This window comes from Myripristis murdjan, chromosome 4 (assembly GCF_902150065.1).
Source record: "Myripristis murdjan chromosome 4, fMyrMur1.1, whole genome shotgun sequence".
Lineage (NCBI taxonomy): Eukaryota > Metazoa > Chordata > Actinopteri > Holocentriformes > Holocentridae > Myripristis > Myripristis murdjan.
Window position 1 is genome coordinate 18,186,843 of NC_043983.1, and position 23,559 is coordinate 18,210,401.

The 23,559-nt window shown below is 42.2% G+C and overlaps 4 protein-coding genes across 7 annotated transcripts in view; 3 read left to right on the forward strand and 1 right to left on the reverse strand.

Annotated features, from left to right (window-relative positions):
- shroom2a (shroom family member 2a) overlaps window positions 1-9,515 on the forward strand; it is a 36,448-nt gene extending 26,933 nt beyond the window's left edge. For all 4 annotated transcript variants that reach the window (XM_030049556.1, XM_030049559.1, XM_030049560.1 and 1 more), the window contains 5 exons: window positions 2,994-3,629; window positions 4,269-4,832; window positions 5,470-5,635; window positions 7,037-7,309; window positions 7,635-9,515. In XM_030049556.1, coding sequence (XP_029905416.1) covers window positions 2,994-3,629; window positions 4,269-4,832; window positions 5,470-5,635; window positions 7,037-7,309; window positions 7,635-7,907 — 1,912 coding nt within the window. In that variant the 3' untranslated portion in view covers window positions 7,908-9,515. The remainder of the gene's footprint in view (window positions 1-2,993; window positions 3,630-4,268; window positions 4,833-5,469; window positions 5,636-7,036; window positions 7,310-7,634) is intronic.
- A 1,798-nt stretch (window positions 9,516-11,313) lies between these two features.
- On the forward strand, window positions 11,314-12,116 carry cldn34a (claudin 34a). The gene has a single exon (XM_030050198.1). It carries the CDS (start codon window positions 11,314-11,316, stop codon window positions 12,070-12,072), a length of 759 nt encoding a protein of 252 aa, XP_029906058.1. The 3' UTR covers window positions 12,073-12,116.
- A 4,315-nt stretch (window positions 12,117-16,431) lies between these two features.
- cldn33b (claudin 33b) lies at window positions 16,432-17,863 on the reverse strand. Its single transcript, XM_030049935.1, has one exon. It carries the CDS (start codon window positions 17,572-17,574, stop codon window positions 16,915-16,917), a length of 660 nt encoding a protein of 219 aa, XP_029905795.1. The 5' UTR covers window positions 17,575-17,863; the 3' UTR covers window positions 16,432-16,914.
- Window positions 17,864-21,214: 3,351 nt separating this feature from the next.
- wwc3 (WWC family member 3) overlaps window positions 21,215-23,559 on the forward strand; it is a 34,209-nt gene continuing 31,864 nt past the window's right edge. Inside the window, exon 1 of the mRNA XM_030050278.1 lies at window positions 21,215-22,006. Coding sequence (XP_029906138.1) covers window positions 21,861-22,006 — 146 coding nt within the window. The 5' untranslated portion in view covers window positions 21,215-21,860. The remainder of the gene's footprint in view (window positions 22,007-23,559) is intronic.

A 23,559-nucleotide genomic window follows, 5' to 3' on the forward strand; every position in this document is an offset into this window, starting at 1 on the left:
GTAGAGGAACAGTGAGTTCTTTATGATCTCTCAAGACATACCAGTGGCACTGCCTTGGCGCAGCTGTGACAACATAGGCCTTCTCTCTGGCTGTGCTTTGTGTTGTTAGTGGAGGCTTACTGGTGTAGGCGAGGCATCTGACCATGTCTGTGACAGGGAGGAAGTATTTCTTCAGCCCTCTCCCAGAATGCCATGGGAACTCCAGTTCAGTGGGCCAGACCTAAAGCATGAAAAGCTGATTAGTAAGATCTGTTACTTTGAGTGAGTGAGTGTCTTTTTCTTTTGTGTCAGGAGGAAAAACTCTAGAAAACTCATTGCTTATCTCAAACAGTTTCATGTAGACATTTTACCACAGATAATAGGTTCTTTGTTTTGTGTGTAACAGAATTTACCTTAACTAGGCAATGGGACAAAAAACACAACGAAGGTATCAGAATATTAACAGGTGTAATTTAGGGTTCCAAGTGTGGTCCCTAGTCACTAGTTGTTATGTGGGCAGGGTCAAAGTGTTTATGGGTAATGATGATTTCATTTGACAAATGACCTAGAATATATGAAAGTTACTGTCACTGAACCCCTGTGTTATAAAAACAGAGAAATGTTATTGGAGAGTTCTGATATCTCATATATATCATGTCTTGTCTACTGTGTCTTTTTCTCTTCTGTTCGTTACTTCATTAACAATAAGAATTGCAGCCTCTATTTGATATTTTTCCCGCTAACCATTGCACTTGACAAGACATGCAGACGGTACCCAGTCAAACAGTCGTTCTATTGTACAGTGTGGACACTCAACATTTCTCTGTAAAAATGCTTTTCTCCAGATTACTCAATACAGTATGGCATGGTCAAAATGACGTCATGATCTCTAACCAGTTATTCAGGAGTCTTGATGGATTATCTAAACTACCACAGGTGAAACTCATTGAAGGGTGTTGAATATCTTGTCACAATGAGGCGGTTCCTCATTGTGTGAGACACACCATATGACACTGATGTTTGCATTACAACAACAATAACAGGATGTTATTGTCATTGAAAAGTCTGAGAGATGAGCTAAGTAAGGCATGCTCCACCCAGATAGCTACTGATACTGGTGTAAATGATACAAAGAGGTGCCCTGTGTCACAAGGAGCAAGCAGGCTGAGGTGCACAAAGCATTTTTCTTTCTCTTTTTACTGTCTAATGGAACTGACAGGGATAGACTTCAGTTAAGGTGAGTTTGTACATTGATTCATGTACTATTATCAGTGAATACTCAATTAGCAAATTGAGGAATTAATAACTTAATTCTGTGTGATTAACATAATTTTATTTTGCTGTAGCTGCCAGTAATCAGGATTTAGTTTGTATTTCATACCTAGCCCAGCCTACACCATATAACAGACCCTATTCAAATAAATTCTGTACACAGTGGCTAACCAGGATGTAATGTTTGTGTTATGAATGAGTAATAAATGCAACATCTGATTTTAAAAAGACAGCTTATTTGTCTTCCACAATATGGAGAATGTAGTGTAGTAGTTTGTACACAGCAAAATATTCACAGCAAAAAATGGGCAGCATTGAATAGGGACTGCTTTGTCACATTTGAACATCTATTTGCTTTAAGCAGTTTTTATTTTTAAATATTTGAACCTCCGCCTCTCTGTGTCACTTATTGCTCAGAATGTTGTGCATAAACAATAGGACATAAACAAATCACCCTAATATCTGTGATAACATAATGTCATCATGTCATTGATTAAATATCTAAATGATCCACTTCAAAGAAGCCTAAATGTTGTCCCTCCCATTGTAAAATGCAGTCACCTTGTATTTGATGTTACTGCCAGGTAACTTTCTCACATTTTATGCAGTGCTGAGACAGAGGCATGAAGGTGGGTGTAAACCTCAGCAACAGTTGATGATTGGGTAACTTGTCAGAACTTGTAAAAATTCCAAATGATGGGCTAACCCATCCACCACACAACCCTCCACTACTAATATTTCAGGCCTATGTCTTTTATACTGTAAAATCAACACACTTTGGACTTGCATCAAAGTTGTGTGATTTATGTATTTATGTTTCACTGAGTTCTCATAACTGGATTAATGTCATAATATTGGTATGCATGTAGATGTAATCTTGAACGTGCATGTAATGTGTATAATGTGTATGTCTAATGTGTATAGTGTATAATGTGTAATATAATGAGCAGGCAGTGTTGAATGTGCATGCATTCTTGTACACTCAAAAAACATCAGGGGAGCTTGCATGCTTCTACCATAGAGTGTTGATGGCCCAGTTAATGACAGCAGTCTGACACTTCACTGAGTTGTATGGTTTCATTATAGCACTGGTCCACGTCTTTATGCACAAAAACCTCAACTCAGCTGCTGCATCCCTGTGTGATATTGTCTTGTGCAGACGGTTACACTTATTCATCCATTACAGTCGCATAGCCAAAATGATATTAAAAGTCCCAAAATTGTTTTTATCTTAGCTGGTAGTAATCCTCACTTCCAAAGGCACTGAGGACTCAGACTAAAACATAAGTCCCCTTGATATACTGGGTCTACTTGACCATGGTATACCAGAGCCCTACTCAGTGTTCACTGACTGTCGTGACCTCTTCAAAATTGTCCACCCTCTTGCATGTCTAACTTTGGCCCTCAAAGGGTTAAAACTGTAAATGTGAATCAGCGAGGGAAAAAATGATCTTGTCTTGCTCCTTTGGTCTAGAGAGGATTATTTATTCCCCTATGCAGACTTGTGGGAACAGAAATATTCCTCTCCAGGCCACCAGCTGAATAGTTACCAGGGAGGAGAATTGCAAAACAGAGGGAGACGTGTGTCTTGTCATGTTGGAATAGTCATAATCATAGTGGCTGCTATAGAGATGATCAAGGCTTATGACACACTGTATTATTTGATTGAGCTGCAGATGATAGTCCCTGCTGCCTAGCTGTTGAACAGTGTGTAATTAAAAGCTTTCTATTCTGTTTCTCAGGTTCTCTGACAGGGAGCCTGGTGACTGTAAAGTGAAAGAAAAGCCTGTGGAGTTTGAACATTACTCAGCACCACCCCCACTGCCTGTGACAGGAACCAACCCTGAAAGCAGACACAGAGCTGCCCCTGCCTCTGTGTACCACAGGCCAACATCTGTCCCCCATAGTCTCATAGACTCTACTCCTCAGCACCCTGAGGACCACAGCCACGTTGAACCACTGTCTGGCCTGAGGAGAAAGCCCTCTGCACCAGAAAGGCCTCCCCTGCCTAAGCTGGACAATTCTAGACGTCCAGAGACTGCTTTCCAACTTGGCGACTCCCACGAGTCCTTCACCAGTTCCCAGAGTGAAGTCCTCAGCCACTGCTCTCCCAGCAGGGACCTTAACCCCACCCTTGTCACCACCCACTCTCCAAAGAGAGATTCTGAGCAGAGCAAAGAACTTGTGGACAAAGAACAAGGGGCAGTGCATCAAGTATCAACATCCAATCCTCAGCCAGCCTCTTCTTCCCTGACTTCCTCCTACGGACCCACAGTGCTGGCCAGTATGGAGGGGCAGCGCCCGCCATCACCACAGTTTTCTCCACAAAGACTCAGTGACAAGCCTCCAGTCTTTCTGCAAGATGAAGACACCAACAGGTAAACTTCAAACATTTTTTCTCATCAGAAAGAAAATTTCATATGGTAGCCACAAAAGTGCCCAGCATAGCAATTGTTCTTGAACTACGGCCACAGCTCAGTGTGAGCAGAGTGACTGTGCTGCTCCTCTTTATTGCGTCTTTATGTTACATGTACAAAGGGGCTTATTGAGAGTCACTGCTTCCCTAGAATCAACACGTGAGTCCTGTCAAACCACAGCAAATTAGAGAGATCCTCTGCATTTCTGTTAAGGCCCTTAGTGATCTGGCTGTGAATCAACAAAATGCCTTGTGTATAAAATGTTCCTTTCTTGAAGCTGTTTGTTCATATTCCTGATTCAGAGCTAACTGGTATCATCTGTAGTGAATTTAAGACTGTACAGTACGAATATTCCAGCTAGGGGAAACCAAAGCGGTGGGCGGAGTCTAGATGTCTTGGATGTTTCAGGGTACTCAGCATGGAAAAAAGCTCTTCTGCCATGATGAGACTTTAAATCAGCATATGGAGAGAATAACTGCAACAACCATATTTCTCCTCCCCTCACAGAAAGACACAGGGGAAACTCTGAGACTCTTTCTGGAAGATTGATAAATTCATGGCCTCTCCTCTCCCTTTGCTCTTCTTTTTCTAACATCTCAGGATGGAGAATGTGATGGGAAACAACAATACCGCAGTGAAGAAGGTGCCCATCAGGATTGTTCACTCAGAGAGCGCAATAGAAAAGGGGAATTATCAGTACCTGTTGCAAAGTGACACGACCACTGCTGAAGCTGAGGGGCTTGGTGTGACCGGGCTCAGCAGTTTGGTCGCTCCAGACCAAGACTACGCTGTGTTCCGTGCCGTCACGTGGCAGAGGGATCCTGACAGCACGCAAGCTGCTCAGACAGGCCTAAGGCCTCAGAAAGACACAGATACAAACACTCATGACAGTCAGCAGCCGTTGCAGCCTGCAGACGAGTCCAGTAGCAACAGGGTGGCCCTGAAGCCTGGGCTCTCTGAAGAGGACCAGAAGAGAGAAGAGCTGGCCCGGGACATCATGGGCAAGGACAAGTCTCTAGCTGACATTCTGGACCAGAGCAAGATGAAGACCACCATGGACATGATGGAGGGCATTTTCCCCCAGGGGGAGCAGCTGTTGGAGGGTGCTCACCAGCGCAGGAAGGTGCCCTCTAAGCACACTGCATCCCGGCCTGCTGAGGAAAGGTCAGGCTTGCTCTTATCCTTCACCTTCGGTTTTGCTGTTAGCTCAACAGGTGGCCATGCTTGTATCAATGATTTACCACAGTTCTTTGCTTATTTCTTAGTTGCAGCTGAGACAGATTTTACTCCACTACATAGCCCGTTTGCCAGCGTCTGACATTAATTGACTGATGTAATCTGTATTTCCATGAATTATTTGTAAACAAGCAAAGTCATAAGCATAAATTTGTTACCGTTGGTATACTGTGAGTGTTATGGATACGATTTGTAGGGAAAATGATAGGTGACAACTCAGAAGAATCATGATGTCACTGCTAATAACTTGAGCTGGTGGTAACTGACTGCTCCATGTAAGGATAGAAATGCTGAAAATATTCATTATAGTGTCCACAATCAACAGTACAAAATAAGCTTTGCGCTGCTGTCATAAAATGTATTTACACTGTCCACTGTCCAAGACAGAGTTCTGAATACAGTGATCGATCATAATTCATTACTCATTATAATGGTGGCATTGAGAATTATAATTGCGTTCTTGAGCACCTTTTGGGTCAAAATGGCAGGTCAAAAAATCGTTGTTGAAAAAGAAGCTATTTTAACTAGTTTTTATACTGAACATTATTTGTTATTTACATTGCAGGAAAGAAGAGGACAGTTTAGCTGCAGCTGTCGCCGTGGTGACCAGTTCTACATATTACAGCACATCTGCTCCCAAGGCTGAGCTCCTTATCAAGATGAAGGACATGCAGGAGCAGGAAGAGGAAGATTCAGAGGATGAACTGGATATTGATCTTGCCAACAAGAAGGTACCATACATGTAGAGTCTCTTCTTGGAGTTAATTAGCAGTGACACTAACTATACAACACCTAAACCACATTGGAGGGGAGAAGTATGCACATCCAGTAAAACTTACTACAGGTGCAGGATCCAAATAAGTTTACTGAGTGGAAGTTAGAGAGATCCACACATTGTATAGGTAACTCCCAATAATTTAATGGCAAGACAACATTTCAATCACAGAGAGAGAGAGTAACTGTTGCCTGATGAAGATCTCTCTGAGATTGAAACATTGTCCTGCCATTAAATTACTGGGAGCTACCAAAGTATGAATCTCTCTCTGTCTCTCTCTGTCTTCCTCACAACACCCAAACCAGCCACAAGGAAATCTTAGAACATTTCAAACAAAAATAAATGGATTTTAACAAAATGAACCAAGGCAGTCAAGATGAAGTGAAATGCGTCTTCAATGTGGGGAATATTTGTTTTGTCTCTCCCAGCTGCCAAAATCTTTAACCTTGAGGGATGACAGGTTACCACTCTGTACAGTAGACAAGCATTTTTGTCCTGTATCCCAATGAAGAAAGTACAAAAGTGCTGCAACATAAAGTTTTCCATTATGATCCAAAGAAAGCAAACACCCCTTTTCCAGAACAGGAACTGTCTCCTTAACCCAGGAACACTTTTCAGGAACCAGAAGTTTCTTTTCCCCTTTCCAGTGGAAGAGCCAGTCACTCATTTTGCCCAGGGGAGTACCTGGTCCCCAAAATGGTCCCTGCAACCTAGGAAGTACTTTCCAAGTGCCTGGCAGCTGTCAGAGTGGAGTTTTAGCACTGAACTTCCCTGATTAGTTAGACATACAATAACATAAGCTGTGCAACACTATCACCCCTGTCATTCTTGAAATCGAACACAAATTATCAAATTGTTTTGTCAAGAGATCATTCAGCTAGGAGTTGAGAAGATGAACATGATTCCTTTCTGTTTCCGACCACACGCTGTGTACTCTTCCTAAAAGTAGTTTCATCTATCATCTCTTGCTTTTGTAGCATCCCTCAAATTCATTTTCAGCCTCCAGGTGTCTCTTCTTCGCACCAAATGCAACATCCCAGTGACACAGTAGGAAATAATAATGAACATAAAGACGGCTGCAACATCTTCCATGCTTAATGTTTTGCTGTTGTCAGTTGCAGAATGACTAGACATCCCATCCTTATTAGCATTAAGTTTTCTGTTCTTGGAGTGTGGTGGAAACACAAACATACAAGAGGTTAGGGTGCTGTCTTTGCACTGAAACCCTCTTCCAGGAGTAAGACCAAGGAACTTTGGCCTTATAAAATGGTGTTATTGCACTTTCCTTTTTGTTAGTCATCAGTAATAACCAAACCTCTCTCGTTTTGAATGTTGTATTTTGCATGGCCATCTGCAGCAAGAGCTGATCGACAGCCTGAGCAGGAAGCTGCAGGTGCTGCGGGAGGCCAGGGAGAGTCTTCAGGAGGACATCCTGGAAAACAACAGCCTAGGAGACGAGGTGGAGGCCGTCGTACAGCAGGTCTGCAAACCTAATGAACTGGACAAGTTCAGGATGTTTGTTGGGGACTTGGACAAGGTGGTCAGCCTGCTGCTGTCCCTGTCGGGTCGTCTGGCCCGGGTGGAGAACGCCCTCAACAATCTGGAGGAGGACACCACTCCTGAGGAGAGGGTGAGTTCACTGGAGCAAAAAGAAAAGGAGAAAGTGTATTGTGTCTTGAGGGGCACTCACTATTTTCTGAAGGCACTCAGTTTGTTGTCAGTTGTTTGACTAGCCAATCCGGTAACATTGTGTAAGTAAAACTGTTTGAAGGAAAAAAAGACATAATATAAATGTGAGAAATATTAGCCAGTAATTAGTGTTGAATGGGAAGAGCAAAAAAAAAAAAAAAAACACAAGACAAGACAACAAAAGAGAAAAACAACTCAGCACATCTCCTCAAAGTGTTATTTTCTAGTGCCTGTTTATCTTAAATACATTTGTCTCCTCTCTGCAGCGTATATTGATTGAAAAAAGGAAGCTGTTGATCCGACAGCATGAGGACGCGAAGGAACTGAAGGAGAACCTTGACCGTCGGGAGCGAGTGGTTTATGACATCCTGGCCAGCTACCTGGAGGAAGAGAGCCTTACGGACTATGAGCACTTTGTCAAGATGAAGTCTGCACTCATCATCGAGCAGCGCAAGCTAGAGGATAAGATCAAACTGGGTGAGGAGCAGCTCAAGTGTCTGATGGACAGTCTACCACTGGAGCAGAGGCTACCGTTGTGAAGATGGATTCTCAGTGACTGTTGCTCTTTAAAAAAAAAACACACACACACACACACACACATACACACACATACACACACACACACACACACACACACACACAGTCTGAAAGCTTACAGATAGTTACTTTGGTCCAAATTGCAGTTGATCCCTTTGTCCAACAGAGGGCAGCAGAGATTATCATCTGTAGACAGAGAAGACTTTGGGACAGGTGAGGAATGTTATATTTTCTGTCATTTTTCTCCCAGTCATCACACACAGATCATGCTGTGGTGGAGCCAGAGCTTGTCCCATTACTTCCTGTTTTTCACATCTTCTCCTCTAAGCTGGACTGCCATAAATCCACTTGGACTGATGGCCTCCCCTAAATGACTCCTTTTTGAAAGGTGCTGTTTTCCCGGCATCAGCCATTGTATCTGATGCGTTTAAAAAGTAATTCCATGCCATTACTTTTTTAATGTGTTTTTTTTTTAGTAATTTATTGTAGTCTTTGGAATCTGTACAGGAGGGGAGAGTATTTTATCTTCAACTGATTTTAGCAGCCGTGTTATCTGATGTGTTTATATAGTCTGTCAACTTGGAGCATTAATCAATGCCTATTTCCACATTACAATATGTTTCATTGACTTTGCATCCTGAAATCCCTTTCCCCCTCCAAAAAAAACTGGCTCAAGTTGTCAGTGAAGTACAAGGGTTTTGTTTCTTAATATATGTAAACTGGTGGCCTTTTACACAGATTTTTGATTCCTCACTTTCCTCCCCAAAGAAGAGGCTTTAAGATCAGTAAATTTCATAAGCTTAAATTGAGGGAGAGGCTTTAGTGCAGCATCCCTGTGAATGTACCTGTAATGAGACAGTGAGCAGATACTGGTCATTTTAAAGAGCACTTGTTGGACTTCACTACACACAAGTAGCACTTGACGTCCCAGAGTTTTGTCGTTGGTGTGATCCACATCAGACATTCCAGGGAGTCGCCCGATCCTGTTTCAATGAGAACACTACGCCGTCTTTGAGCACCATCTTTATGTTGCATCTATGAGTCCCATTTTTATATGCAGCCCAAAATACCGCTTCATATGTTTATACTTACAATATATGGACGACATTTTAATTGATGAAGTGTAGCTGTATAGTCTTATTACCTCTGCAGGTTACATTTTCTGCATTTCCTCACAGTGCAGATGAAGTGTGCTCAAATTAGTGCTGATTGGCTGCCCTTTTTAGGAGGATACTAAAAAAGGATCTACTTCTCAAAATGATAGAATAAGCTGTGTGTTCGCAGTATTTCATAAGACACTTGTTAACTTGACTTCTAGTTTATTTTCAACACTAAAAAAATCTTCAATGGTCAAGGTTCATCATATTGCAACCCAAAATGGAAATATTTCACTCAGAAGCATTTTGACAGACTTTATATCTGATGTCTTAAATTTCACACTAAAGGAAGTAAATGACTTCTCCAAGGACAAGACAGCTCGCATGTATTTTCTTTTGCATATTTGAGTATGTTACAGTTTCACACGCTTCATGCACTGCTACAGCTTGTCTTTTAACACTTTATTATCAGCTGTGCTACTTTATATAAAATAAAGGGTCTGCTGAAACCAGGAAGGTGTCTTTCATTGACTGTTCAGCAATCAGCCCATTCCCTAGTGTAATATATTAACCTTCCCCCGCCTGCTCTCTACTGATAATGTGGTTATCAGGGGAAGACTTTGGCATGACAAGAAATGTCTTGGTGTCAAGTGTTAAAACCTCTAGTAAAAGTAAAATGAGAATATCACACATGTTTTTGCTAAAGATACAGGCGATATCTATGAAATGATTTGGTGGGTTTTGAAAACACAGAATTCAAAAATAAAGAAAGAAACCAAAGATAGCAAGGTGAGTGAAAAGGACTGTCTTATTTTATTTCCTACCTTGTGCAAGAATTAAATAGATATAGCTGATCAATCATTAACTACAGCAATACTTATACTGACTGTAAACCAATTCACAAAAACGTGTTCAACAAAGCCCTGTCAACATTATGTCACAGCAGTCCTCAGGAGTTTTGCTCTCTTTCTACATGTGAACATGATCGACTTCTGAATATTTGCCGTTGACAATATTCAGCATGTATTTCGAGAAACATCCAAAGGTAATGGTTTTATTTTTCATTTTTTCTCTGAATGAAGAATTCATATACACAATCACATATTGTGTGTGTGTGTTTTTTTTTTCCACCGAATGTCAGTTAAAAAAAAAAAATCATACTTGTAGGCGAAGGCATAGCTGTGCGATATTGGCTTTGATGACAAAATTTTGGTTTTTAAATTCAGGAAGTATGTTTGCATTATATACAATGGGTCATTTCTTTTTTTGTTCATGAATGGCATTCATCTGCTTTTGCAAATACACTCACACACAAAATATACACCATTTATGAACGAATTGTAATTAGAAATATTCATACATGGTGATTTGATGACATTAATGTCAACATCATGACGGATCATGAAAAAGAAACTGCTGTAGTTTCATGGTGATGAGTTGGACAGCTTACAGCCACATTGACACTGACTGAAATTCTCCTTGTTCAAATAGAAAATTAAAGAGTCATACTGGCACTGTCTGCCCGTGTCTCCAGGGTTATATTGCTTGTACACATCCTTTTAGAAGAAGAAAAAAAAACGAATAACATTATTTTGGTCTGCCTCAGGACTTTATTTTGTGTTATATACCGATCAATCACCTGTGTTGTGTGCATAGGACATTCTAGATGCTGGTTCACTTTTCACTCAATATCTCATTCTGGAATAGCTGTGTTAATGAGCATCTTTTTTGCACCAACAAATATCCTTATACATTAGAGAATAGTGTACTCTCAATATTACCATGGAAAAATAACTTACATGAACCAGCTGTAAAATCATAAAACTGTGCTTATATCTGACCGTTCACCTGACAATATCTGCATGTCATTAATTTTTTTTTTTTACTGGCTTAATCCTGGGGTGGAGGAACCTATCCCAGCATGCATTAGGTGCCAGGTGACAGGTCACCAGTCCATCACAGGGCAATCTGGATAGTTAAGCTCAGTTTAACTGGGATATTGTAAACAGTGTAAACAGTGCCAGATTACAATACTTGCATATCTAAGCATTATAGCAGGACATGAATGTGCATGTAAGTTCATTCTTAGCTAGAAAACACACCTCTGTGATTATTTAACATTTGGGGTGTGGCTGTTTTGGTTTTGAGCAGGTGTGATGGAGCTCAAACAAGCTGTATGAAGTTAACCATGCCTGAGTCTACATGCTGCCACTGAGTGTGAGCAGGTAGCCCCCCCCAAACACACACATACACACCCTGTCCACATTCAGACGTCCCGTTGAAGTCGTGGCAGCGCCGCAGCAGCAGCAGGATGATGTACCTGGCTCACACAGCGCACTGGCAGTTCCTGGGCCTGGTGGGAGGAGTTGTGGCGTGGATCCTGACGATGGTCACAGCCGGCCTCAATGATTGGAGGCTTTGGTATGTGTCTGACACGTCCGTTATCACCTCAGGTCTGGCCTGGGTGGGCATCTGGAGGGCGTGTTTCTACAGCCACACCCTCGACCAGATGGAGTTCTGTCACACCATCAGCATTGGGGATGGCTTTGTGCCGGTGGAGATCTCTGTGGCCCAGGTTCTGATGGTGGTGGCCATGATCTGCGGCCTGGCCGGGAGCATCAGTGCAGCTTTGGCCATGAGGATGGCCTACTTCTCTGTGGAGAGTCGTGATCACATCAGAGAGCTCTTTCTGGCGGCAGGGTCTCTGTACGTGCTCACAGGGCTGAGCTCCCTGGTGCCGCTGCTGTGGAACATGAGCTCTGTGCTGAGCAACAGCTCCATAGACTTCCCTGCAGACTTCTTCCTCCCTGCAGCCCCCACCAGTCAGCAAATAGGAGCAGCCATTGGAGTGGGGATTTTTGCCTCCGTTATGATCATCATCGTTGGGCTACTGTTCCTCTGCTACCGATACACCAGGCGGCCCCTGAGCACTGAAGCACAGCATGTCAGAGACCCTCTGCACGGTCCTTGGACAGTGACGACCTTGTCATCATCAGGATCGCCAAACAGGGCCAATGAAGATCACCAAGGCAGGGATAATCCTGGATTCCACACTGGAGAGGCCTTGTGAGAGCAAGGTATGGCCTCAGAAAAACTTTCATGCATTAAAATATAAGAAAACATGTATTCTTTTCAACTCCTCATCCAATGGAAAACTGACTTGAAAATTGCAGAGCCCAAATTCACATCTAAAACTGCGACGCTGAGTCATATTTTTTGCTTAGTCTTATTTCCGGGGACTGTTGAATTTGCATTGGCAGGCATTAAGCATCATGTCATACTCCCAGAGGCAGTGTTTGTTGCACCCAAATCTTGCGACATCACTTTATTATATTTTTACTGGACTGAAATCACTTAAGCATTCAAATAAACATGTTTGTGCCCATAAATACTGATTTTAACCTGCAGGGAAGTAACATAAAGACTTTTAAATAGAGTGGTGTTCCCCTTTAAAAAAAAAAAGAAAAAAAGAAACGAAAACAGACCTGCAGGAAGATACTCAAGTATTGGTACCACATGCAACTTCTCTAGCTTATTAGCTGCCTGTGTATTATTGGGAAAAATTGTTTGGAACATGTGAGAACAGTGCTTCACATAATAAAAATGTAGTTGTGCTGTACACAATAAATCTTTAACAGTGCATATTTCATGGTAAAGATTATCTTTCATGTCAAATCATTTCCCGTTAATTTTTGGAAACCTTTCTCAAGCACACTTATTCTATCAGTGCCCCTTGTTGTCTTGTGACCTTCCAAAAGTCCGTACTTTCACTTTTGAATTTCCTGAAACCGCAGTCATGTAGATTATGTGGTTTATGAGGAAATTATTACTGTGATTTCAAGTAGCATTTTCATACAAAACAAGTGAATTGTCATGATTGCACAGAGATATAAATAAATAAATAAATAAAAATAAAAACAAATCTGCCTGTCAGATTGTGTTGTATTTCCCTGTGAAGTAAAAATAGCTCAAAGAGCGCACATGATTGAAGTGGCAGTTGGTCAGGGACAGATGTTTACCAGGATACAGTGTGTCACAATGCACTTTATCTCTCCAGTGTTACCTAAGAGTGCTCTGAGTATTCCCGTAATAACTGATGAGGCCATACATCGCCACCCCAGCGGGGGAGGTGAAATGCCAAGGTGTGGGCTTCTAAGGCCTCATGTGAGGAGGGATCTGAGCAGGTCAGATTGACTGGGGCCCTGCTCATGTGACCTGGGTGGGAGGCTGACGAGAGCAGGCATGTGAGTTTGGAGAGGGGGCTGCCTCACTGTGGTGATTGTTGCCAGGGAAGGCACACACACTTTGGCCCAGTGGCCTGCTGCACCTCTCTGGGGGCGGTGAGCTGCAGAGGAACAAAGGGCCCTCTTCAGTTGGAGCACATCTCTTTGTCAAAAACACAAGTTTCAGAAGTGGATGACTGACAGACCTGCACCATCAGTCTCATGAAGGTTGCATGATGCTAGAATACAGGCAAACCAAAACTGGTAATTTTGCTGTACACCTCCCAGCAGTTTGGTATCAGTAATCTTTAACAAGAGAATCAGCAATATTAATTTAACTGAGACTGACTAAACATTTTGCACTGTTTTAATGAAGAGTTTTGGAAAGTGTAAAAGTAAGAATAAAAGCCTCTCTCTCTCTCTCCCTCCCCAACATACAACCCCGAGTGGGTTATCTATCTTTTGTCTAATCGATTTTTACAGCATCTTCACTATCGACTCTATTGCAGGTCCGTAGATAAGATCAGACTGTGGGATAGGTGATCAGCAACCCGGCAAAGACATTTATGATTCAGTTAAGATTCGATCACTGTCAGCTGTCAAAGTGTGTATGTTTTATCAAAGCCTGTGGTAGGTTGATAATGAGATTTAAAAGTAAGATATTTTGCTGTGTGATCAACACAATTGTACTTCTTTTGCTTGGGGAAAGATCAAGATCAGTATTACAGCTGAGCAATCATACGTAACCATTCTGTAATTGTCTTCTGAGATTGCTGAGCTCATGCTCACTGATTAACATGCGATCGTAGTCTGTGTACTTCTCTCTGTTATCTCTCTGTCAGGCAATTTCACATTGTAAAACTCCACTGACAGGCTGCCCTGTTTTACCGCCTTTAGGTTTACACAGGCAAAAACACAACAGAAAAATACATCACATGAGGAGAAACTGTGTTCAATCCACTGATGCATCGATGGAGCAGGTAAAGGGGGATTTTCTAGTGCATGGAAATCCTGAGGGTGTGGGAGCGGATCTCACAAAGCAGCAATCATAAGCCTGTTCCTCTGAATCCATGTCAAATTTTGAACCCAGGTTTGGATCATCTCCATACTGTGAGATTGTCACATCACAGTCAGCTGAAATACTCAGTCATTTCTGAAGATAATTTAGGTAAGTTAAATGTTGACAATATTTTTTTTTGCACTGAGCAGTTCACTTATCAAGTCAAGTACATTAAAAAAAAAAGTTTCCTGATGAGAAGACGACATACCCTTTCCATTATATTATCATGGTGACTGTTTCCAACACTGGAGACTGTCAGTAATCAAAGGGAACATCTCTTTGCCATTAAGGTGAGTGTTTTCTGGGCCTCCCTGCTGACATCTGCACCAGGAGACAGCGGGTCGTCCCCTCAGTCTGTGTAGAGTCCAAGGACTGGGTGGTGCACCTCTTTGTTCACTCCACAGTGCCTTATTCTGGCAGGCCTGACATAACCAGGAAGGTTTTTTTTTGTTTTATGCCCAGCCTGTCCTGCCCAGTGATGGAAAGAGCACTACAAACTGCTGCTCAAGTAGAAGTAGTGTTACTTTGCTGATATTTTACTGAGGAATTACTTTTTCAAAACAGTATCTGTGTCAGGTGTGATCTTTTCCACACAGTTATAAATGGAGGAGAGAACAAGGCTCAAGCTAGATGCTTTTAAAGGGGCATCCCGCAAAACTGCCGAGGGTTGATTGAAGTAAGGACTCTGTAGACTCAATTAGCAAATGTGGAATAAGCGCATAAAATGATGGCTGAGTCAACACGGTTCTCATTGCCAGGCCAACTCAGTGACATTATTCCCTTTTTTTCCACAATTATTCCCCATTTTTACCGGTTGGGTCCAAATGGTTCTTGTTTCCATCAACTATCTGTAAATCCTCATTGTGCACTTTTTATTGGAAATTTGGAAATGACAAAAAGTACAACCAACAAAACAAACAGATTCCTCTTCTCGTCTTTGCTGACTGAGCGTTCATCATGAACGGTTACACAATCTGTCATTGATCATATGGACTCTAATGGGTATGATCTAAAATGTAGTGAAGTTCAGTACTCGGGCAAAAAAATGTACTTAAGCAAAAGTAAAATTACTGCCTATAAAAATACTCAAAAAAGTACAAGCACACAAAAATATCACTCATCTACAGTAACATGTAATTAGTTACTTGCACCTCTGGTCTTGCCTGTGTGGCTCTTAGATGAGGCATAGCTCTGTGGTAACATCATTATCTCTCATTAACTTCACTCTACATATATGACCTACCCGAGAAGCACCATCATTAGGATGTGACGGTTTTGAAATCATAGTTGGCAGGACTTTTGTGCCACTGTACATGTGTGCCTATGTAAAAGCATGGAGACTGGATTTTTGGAACAGAAGGAGAAGCATCAGCCTCTGACCTTGGCAAATTTGTGTAATTATGTCAAAGCAGGGGCCACAGGGCAACCTGTTCTGCATTCTTCACAGGACATGCTGACCATTAAAGCATTCATTAAACACAGCTTAGCTCAGCGAGTGACCAGGAAATCTGTTGGAATTAGTCTCAAGCTGTGTTTCCAGTATAGCAGACACATCTGACAAAAAACCAAGTCGGCTACTTTCTGTTTTGCTTGTTCAGCTTGCCATATAGTTACAAACAGAGAAAGTAGAGAATACTTCGATTCAACACGTCTGACACATCAGTTTTGTTGTGTGCGTGATTCATATGATGAATCGACTGTAGTGTGGCTTGTGCTCGTTATTCCAAGATGCTAAGGCTCCTGAGGAAAAGAATGGGCCTCTTTCCACCTCTGATGTAACACAAGACAACCTGATTCTTTTTTTCTTTCTTTTCTTTTTTCTTTTTCTTTTTTTTTTTGGATTCTGGTTCATGTCACATCTTCTTAATTGAACAACTGAATTATGAATGATCATATTCAACTGGATGACTCTCAGTGGAGTAAAGCCAAAAACATTTACACCATAAAGACTGTAATTAAAGATGCATCCTTATTCCCACACATACATGCAGACACAGTGCAATGCAATACAAGAGACGTTCAAAAAACAAGGCAATTAGTCAATAGTATCATAAATGATGTCTTTATACGAATCATGTGAATGTTCTGTGCAACACTAAACACACACATATATCTATAAACAAGCATAAAAATATTTGTGCTTCAGGAACAAATTTCTATGTCTTAGTACTGAGAATAAGTTATGATTACAGCATTTTATGAACTAAAGTGTCTTTATGAAACAGAAATCTCTGTGTTGTCAATGAAAAGAAACAGACCCTGATTCCGTGGCAGAAAAAGGAAAATAAAGCATTTTTTACAAACTTTTTTAAAAAAATCTATTGGTCACAGCACTTTTTTCTTTTAATATAGTTTGATTGTGGAGGTGAAGTCAAAAAAATAATCTACAGCAAATACATGCTAATCATTCTGCGGCATTTTCTACAATAAAACTGTAACATGCTAACATGTCATTTTCACTATTATCTATGATAAAGTGTTATAAAAACAAATCTCCAGATATCATATCAAAATCCTTCTTTTTCACAACATGATGAAGCACCCCTCCTACATTGTCTTGGTATGAAACCAGATATTGTTTCAAAAGCACAGCAGTCTGGTTCTGTGGTTGTGCTGTCACACTCCCCCGTCAAACATAATCTGAACGCTTCCTGGAGCAAATATCTGTACTCCTAACCTGGTGTCTCCGCTGCAGCAGGGGCTGAGGCTCCAGCTGTGAGCATAAGCAAGAGGTGACCAGGAGGAGCCCAGCCACTACGAGGAGAAATCCTCCCACCCAGCCACAGAACAAGGCATCACCAAACTCCCACCGTGGCACCACTTCAGGCACAGTGTCATCAAAAAACTGCAATACCGCTAAATGAGCAACATAGGACACTGGGATCAGGCAGAGCACCCCTGACACCATTCCCAGCACTCCTCCCATGATAGTCAGCATCCTCTTGGTTCGCCGGCCCTGCTGTCCTTTACAGCTGTTGACCAGGTGAAGGCCCGGGATGGCCACCAGGATCCCCAGGAGGCCTGTGGCCAGAGAAATGCACATGAAGATGCGGGCCAGCTTGAGGTCGTAGGAAAGGCCCAGCAGGCTGTCATAAGATCTACACTCCATGCCCCCAACATCCTGCACCACGCATGTCTCCCACAAGCCCAGCTCGTAGCTCTCTATGGCCAGCAGCTCGGTGGACATGGTCAGCCACTGTGGCATGATGGTGGTGGCTAACGCACACAGCCACGCTCCAACATACACAAACATCCCCAGCAGCTCCAAAGCGCAGGCGCATGTGTCCATGGTTCACCCCTCTCTGGCCTCCACGCTTGACAGACCCACAAGAGCTGATCTGGCTTGCACTTCAGATGGAGAGGCTTGTGACGTCCAGTTGGGACAGGAGCTGCTCGGGACACCTGCTAATTAGAGTTGACCACTCTGGCTCTCAGCTAAGAGCCGTTCACACAAACAGTTCCCGACTCAGAGGAGCACACATCATCTGTGGCAGGGAGGAGAGGGGCCCTTTCGCCCCTCCCCTTTGTGGTCCTCCTGCTGCCGCTGCTGTGCCAATGGGCAGAGGGAGGTGAGGCAGAGATGGCCAGCCTTCGACTAGATCACTGTCTAACACTTTCTCCCAACCAGCAGGCCACAAGGGATGCAATTAAGTCCAGACAGGATATTTTTATACAGATTGTGGCAGATACTGAGACTTGGGATTGATCTAACTTCCCGTCCTCCATCTTGTTTCTCCTCTCACTAGCACCAGAGCAGTTTTAAAGTTCTTGTATGGCCAATCAAACAAATACTGAGGGGCTAAACACTAAGAAAACATGACTAAATTGTTTCCACTATCATTTCCACATGCCAAGTGGAGCAGACACAGATTAGCTTACTGTGGTCCAGGATGTCAATTCTGCCTTGGACAAAAATATTTGATGCTGAATTACTCACTGCTGTGTTTAATCAGTGGAAAACAATCACAAGCACAAACAAGCACTGACTAAACACACTAATATCCACATATCTGAATCATGTATTCATCCCAAAGGCTACTTAATGGAGATATGCAGCCAATGCATTCCATGTATCCAATTTAATTCATTTATTGTCCATGAAATAAAATTACTTTATAAGGCCAATACTGTATCTGTTTCATGGATTGTAACTATTTATCGGGACTGATTCTTATGCTGATATGTCTAATTGATAATGATGCATGATGAAATTTAATTTCCGCAAAAAAAAACGCATGTCATTTGAACCTAACTTTTAATATTCAGGATTTCGAGACGGGTTGGTCTCAAAGTCTGGCCTTCTGCTGCATGGGATTGAAAAAACGATTGGTGGAGAAACAACAGAACAGTTTATTGTATGTATGGGCTCAGATATGAACACTATGTAGCCTGTGAGCATGCAAAGTAGGAGGCCAAAGACTAACGCTGTAATGTGAGACAATGTTTCCCAGCCATAAACATATGCACACATGAACACACACAAACAGTTGTACACATCATACACAAACACACAAACAAAAATGCATACATAAATCCCCCGTTCTGCTGAATTCCTCCTTCTCCGGAGAACAAAATGCTCAGCTGACTGGACCAGTGTCTTGGCAGTGGCCACATACACACATACACTCTCTCGCTCTCTCTCTCTCTCTCTCTCTCTCACACACACACACACACACACTCACTCACACACACACACAAACATGGTGTACTTATGTACTTATTCCAGATTGCAGCAAAAGAACCCCATCCCCCCAACAATTCCATCAGTTAGGATCTCTAGACACAAAGTTGACACAAATTTATTTATTCATTCATTTGCATTGATTTTTGATTTTTATTGCCCTATTTCACAAAATTTATAGGATTATTACTCAGTACCAGAGACTGACATTTTTGTCTTTCAAAACTCACTTTCAGGACCATGACCACTGTTTTTTTTTCTTACAGTAAAATTCCTTTCTGTGTGTGCTTCTGTCCGTAGTTATGTATTTGTTTTAATATCTAATCTATGTAGTATAATTACAAATTTTAAGAAAACAGAACAAGATCCCAGGAGTTTACTGGCCAGCCGAGGGTGTGCCAAGTGGTGACTTGGCTGACAGGAACGAAAGACAAGCCTCGAGGTTCACTGCATCAGAATTCATCTCAAACTTCAGGTTTTTCTGAGAAGTTTGCTCTTGGAAAAGGGAAGCTCTTCATGAGGACACAAATGTTGACATGGCGTCGTTAAATCTGATGACCATCCTCTGCTCTGGAGTGAGAAATCCTCCACCATTCAAACATCAGGACAGGACAGAGCCTCCTCACTGTGACACAGACTCATGCAGGAGGACAGACGCTGTAACTGTGTTGTTGCAGTTCCACCTGGTCGCCCATAGAGGTCGATAAAGGGCCTAGATTACTTACTCAATGTCCCTTTAACTCCACATTTTCTAAAACTGAATCTGCCTCCTCTTGAACTCCCCGTGTGATTATAGATATCTTGTAAACACCCCTGATCAATAGTACATATGTGAAAAAGACAGAAATAAGAAAAGGAGCAGCTAATGAGCATGACTCGGTGTTGATATTGCTTGTTATTATGGACTCAAATACACCAACCCATCTTAAAGCTGAGGCCGAACACTTTCTCCCCTCCAAACACCCTGATTATTGTTAAAAACTCTTCTTCTTGTTCTTGCTCTCTCTTTTACTTTCATTTTACCCCCTTCATCACCTCTGATGTGATCATTCAGAGGCCGCGTGGATGCTGTCAGGGCGCTGAGGCTCTGTCCCCTGCACTACTGACTGCTGGTGATTTTGGTGATGAGGGAACCAAAGTCTGTTCCATGTGGACAAAGTTTTATCATAAAAGAGAGAACTGTTATCGCTTATGGTTTAATGTAATGAAAACAATGTTTGTGCAAATATATTGTTTTAATCTTACAGGGAACAGTTGATATACACATTTACCTTATTTGTTTATGTAGCCTACCTTGTTTGTTATGTAATGAAGCTGGACTGTCTGTGTTTGTTGCACATTTATAGATAAAGGTTATACTATTTTTTATATAGCAGAGGTGGACTGTGTAAGTTTGTACCTTGTAACCTGCACCTCTTATAATAAAGGATCATCACAAGAGTATCCCCCCTGGATTTAACCCTCTGATATGAATGAACCTCCTGGGCTAACATTTTTAAATGTTTTGTTTTACCTTCTGAACAAAATCTCTGTCAAAAATATGGCAGTTTTGCCTATTAAGATACATGTTTTTTGTTACTCGTCTTAAAAAAAAATATATATTTTTTTTTTAATCACAGCCACACTTTCTTTGACATTTTCTTAGTTTTATCCTATTACAAAAAACAACAACAACAATAACAACACTTTTTTTCTTCAGAATTTGGATTTTTTTTTTTCTTAGACCAAACTCTACACTTTCATAAATTAATTAATTAATTAATTAACCGTCATAGCCGCCAGAGGAGTTACTTTTTATGTTCGTGAAAAGAAATAAAGAAACAAAGGGGATTTTGTTCCAAGGGTTAAATAAAAACATGTCCAAATAAAGGTCCACCGTATCTATTCTGTATTACATCTGTTACACATTCTCAATTTCTTATTTCTGTATCTATTGTTAGTTACTGTTGTAATATTTTTGTAGGCTTGAGGCACATATTTCAACATGATGCACATACATTTTTACAAATTACTAATGCACATATTTTTATATTTGCCCTCTTTTGCATTTCACCTGTGCTTAGTTATATAGTCTTCTCTTGAGACTGCAGCTGACCCAGTTTCCCGTCGGGGATCAATGAAGTATTTCTGATTCTGGCTCCAGTTCTGATTGAAAACACAGGGGGGCGCTGTTGTATTACCGGAGCAGCCCGGCAGGCAACAACAAATCACAGGGACGTTTAGATTAGCACTCACCTAAATGCTCGTGTGTTTTGGGAGCAGTATATTAGTACAATATTTAATTAAAAGTTGTTTGTTTTGTTTTTTTGACCGCTGTGATAGTTATGGTTAGCTCTAAACATCACCAGGCAGCCTCGCCACTTCGACATGAAGTTTGAAGGAGCAGCACTTTGTTGTTGTCATGGCCGTTGGTGTTTCTTTTCCGTTTGGAGGAGCCGCTCAGTCACAGACGTTATTTACTGAAAGACAACTCAAACACCGCCGACTGGTAACTTTATTTCCCAGCGATAACACACTGGGTTCAGACTGAGGCTCCCTGAAGCGGCTCGGCTACAAGTTTCCCTATTGGACGGAGAGGATCGCTCAGTCGTACGTCCAGGCGTTTATGCAAATCCGCTCTGCCCGAATATGGACACGGAGGAATGAAATATGGTGGAGGAGGCGAACATGGAGGACCGAGGACCGTGAGAGTACAGCGATAGTTTTTTGGGGGCGAAAAAAGTGGATGTATCTCAAGCGGGACTGCTTCGGGTGCGAACCACGGTGGAGTTTTTGTGTCGTTTTTGCGCCCACAAGTGCGTTGAGGGAGAGTTTGTAATGCTGTGAAGAGCAACTTTTCGGGGGGAAAAAAGGGCAGGGGGGTCCGGCTACAGCCCCCTCACCATCCCGACGCTATGCCGTGGGTCAGCAGCGGTAAGCGGCGAGAGAGCTCGGAGCTGCCGCTGCCCGCGGGCTGGGAGGAAGCCCGGGATTACGATGGCAGAGTGTTTTTTATCGACCACAACACCCGGCAAACTTCGTGGATTGATCCCAGAGATAGGTAGGTTGAAACGGCTTCTCGTGAGTGTTGGGATTAAGCGAAATTAATTCAACAAGTTCCCCCTTTACTGCCTTCCCCTGGAAGATGCAGGGGTGGGAGGGGAGGGGGGAGGACGGCGGCGGCGACGACAAGTGATGGCAGTTATGTTATTGTTGTTGTTGTTGTTGTTGCTGATGTTGTTGTGGCCAGGGCAATAACTTTGCCCCGGATACTTTAATTTGAAGCAGCGGTGCCACGCGTTGTGGTGGATGTGATAGCCACGATGAACAGCAGTCAATCAGCTGAGATTTGGCAGCGCTTGGCCTCTCCCCCACCTCTTGATGAAGTTACCATGCAAACACCACGGGATGTAAACACCCATGATTGCCCTGCACGAGGTAGTTTTGCCTTCGAAATTATTTCTTTTCCACGTGCTGTCTGCCTTTTAGTGACCCAGAATATGACAAGCTTGTAGTTTTTTTTTTTTTTTTTTCTATGAAACTATAGGCAGCCTTTCCGGTTTGTTATGTTCCAGGGTAGCTAGAGGCAGATGGATAGAGCTGCTGCTGCTGCTGGAAATGATCAAAGTGAGGCTGAATGGCGTTTGATCATGCTCAGATAAAAGTTTTGTTCAAACAGCGTCCACTAACTCCACTAAGGCCACTCAGCAACACAGACAAGCCTCAGACTGGTCACCTGAGTGCCTAGTAATCTCATCTTTCTCCTGATGCGATAGGGAACCTGATGTCTGCATTTTCCTTCAAGCTCCTCAGTAAGGCGAGTGGATTCCTGACATCCAGTTACCTGCACGCTCCTGACTAAACACAACCACAGAAACTTGTCGGTTATTTAAATCTCATGTTCCAGTAGCAACAGAGACGCTCCCACACATACAAACCTGTTGAGTACACATCACTAGTCTGGTGGATATAGTGGTTTTGATCCCAAAATAATGCTTCACTTCCTTCCATGAAACACAGCACAAAGCAGGCTATACACTGAAAACCAGGAGTGTAAGGCAGAGGGCACATTAAACTTCAACTCCCAGAAATCTTTGTGAAAATATGTAAGGAATGCTAGTTGGGCCACTGGGAAAGCTGCAAGGATGTGCTTTTGTGGGGACTGGGATTTCACCAGCCCAGAAACAGGCTCAATCAGGCATTCAAAGCAGACTTCAGGAGATTACGGGGAATTATAGAAAGTATTTAAACTCTGTCGTATTGTGAGAGAAAAGCAGAAATTCACAATGACCCATAAAAACAGCAGCTCAAAGTATCGTGGAAACACTGGTTTCTTTATCTTGATGTGCAGCTTTATTTAAAAAGCAAACTATAATTGCACACAGCAGAGTTAAAACAATTTTTTTGTAAATGTTGGTAGCATTTTGTATAAAGCAGCTGCTTATAATCTAGATAAGAAAAAACCTGATCTGCTTGAAGGCCCCCACCTCCTCACAAGTTGATTAACCATTGTTATGTAAAGCTGATAGGAGTCTCACAAGATCTTACAGTCATCAGTGTTGTGTGTGTGTGTGTGTGTGTGTGTGTGTGTGTGTGTGTGTGTGTGTGTGTGTG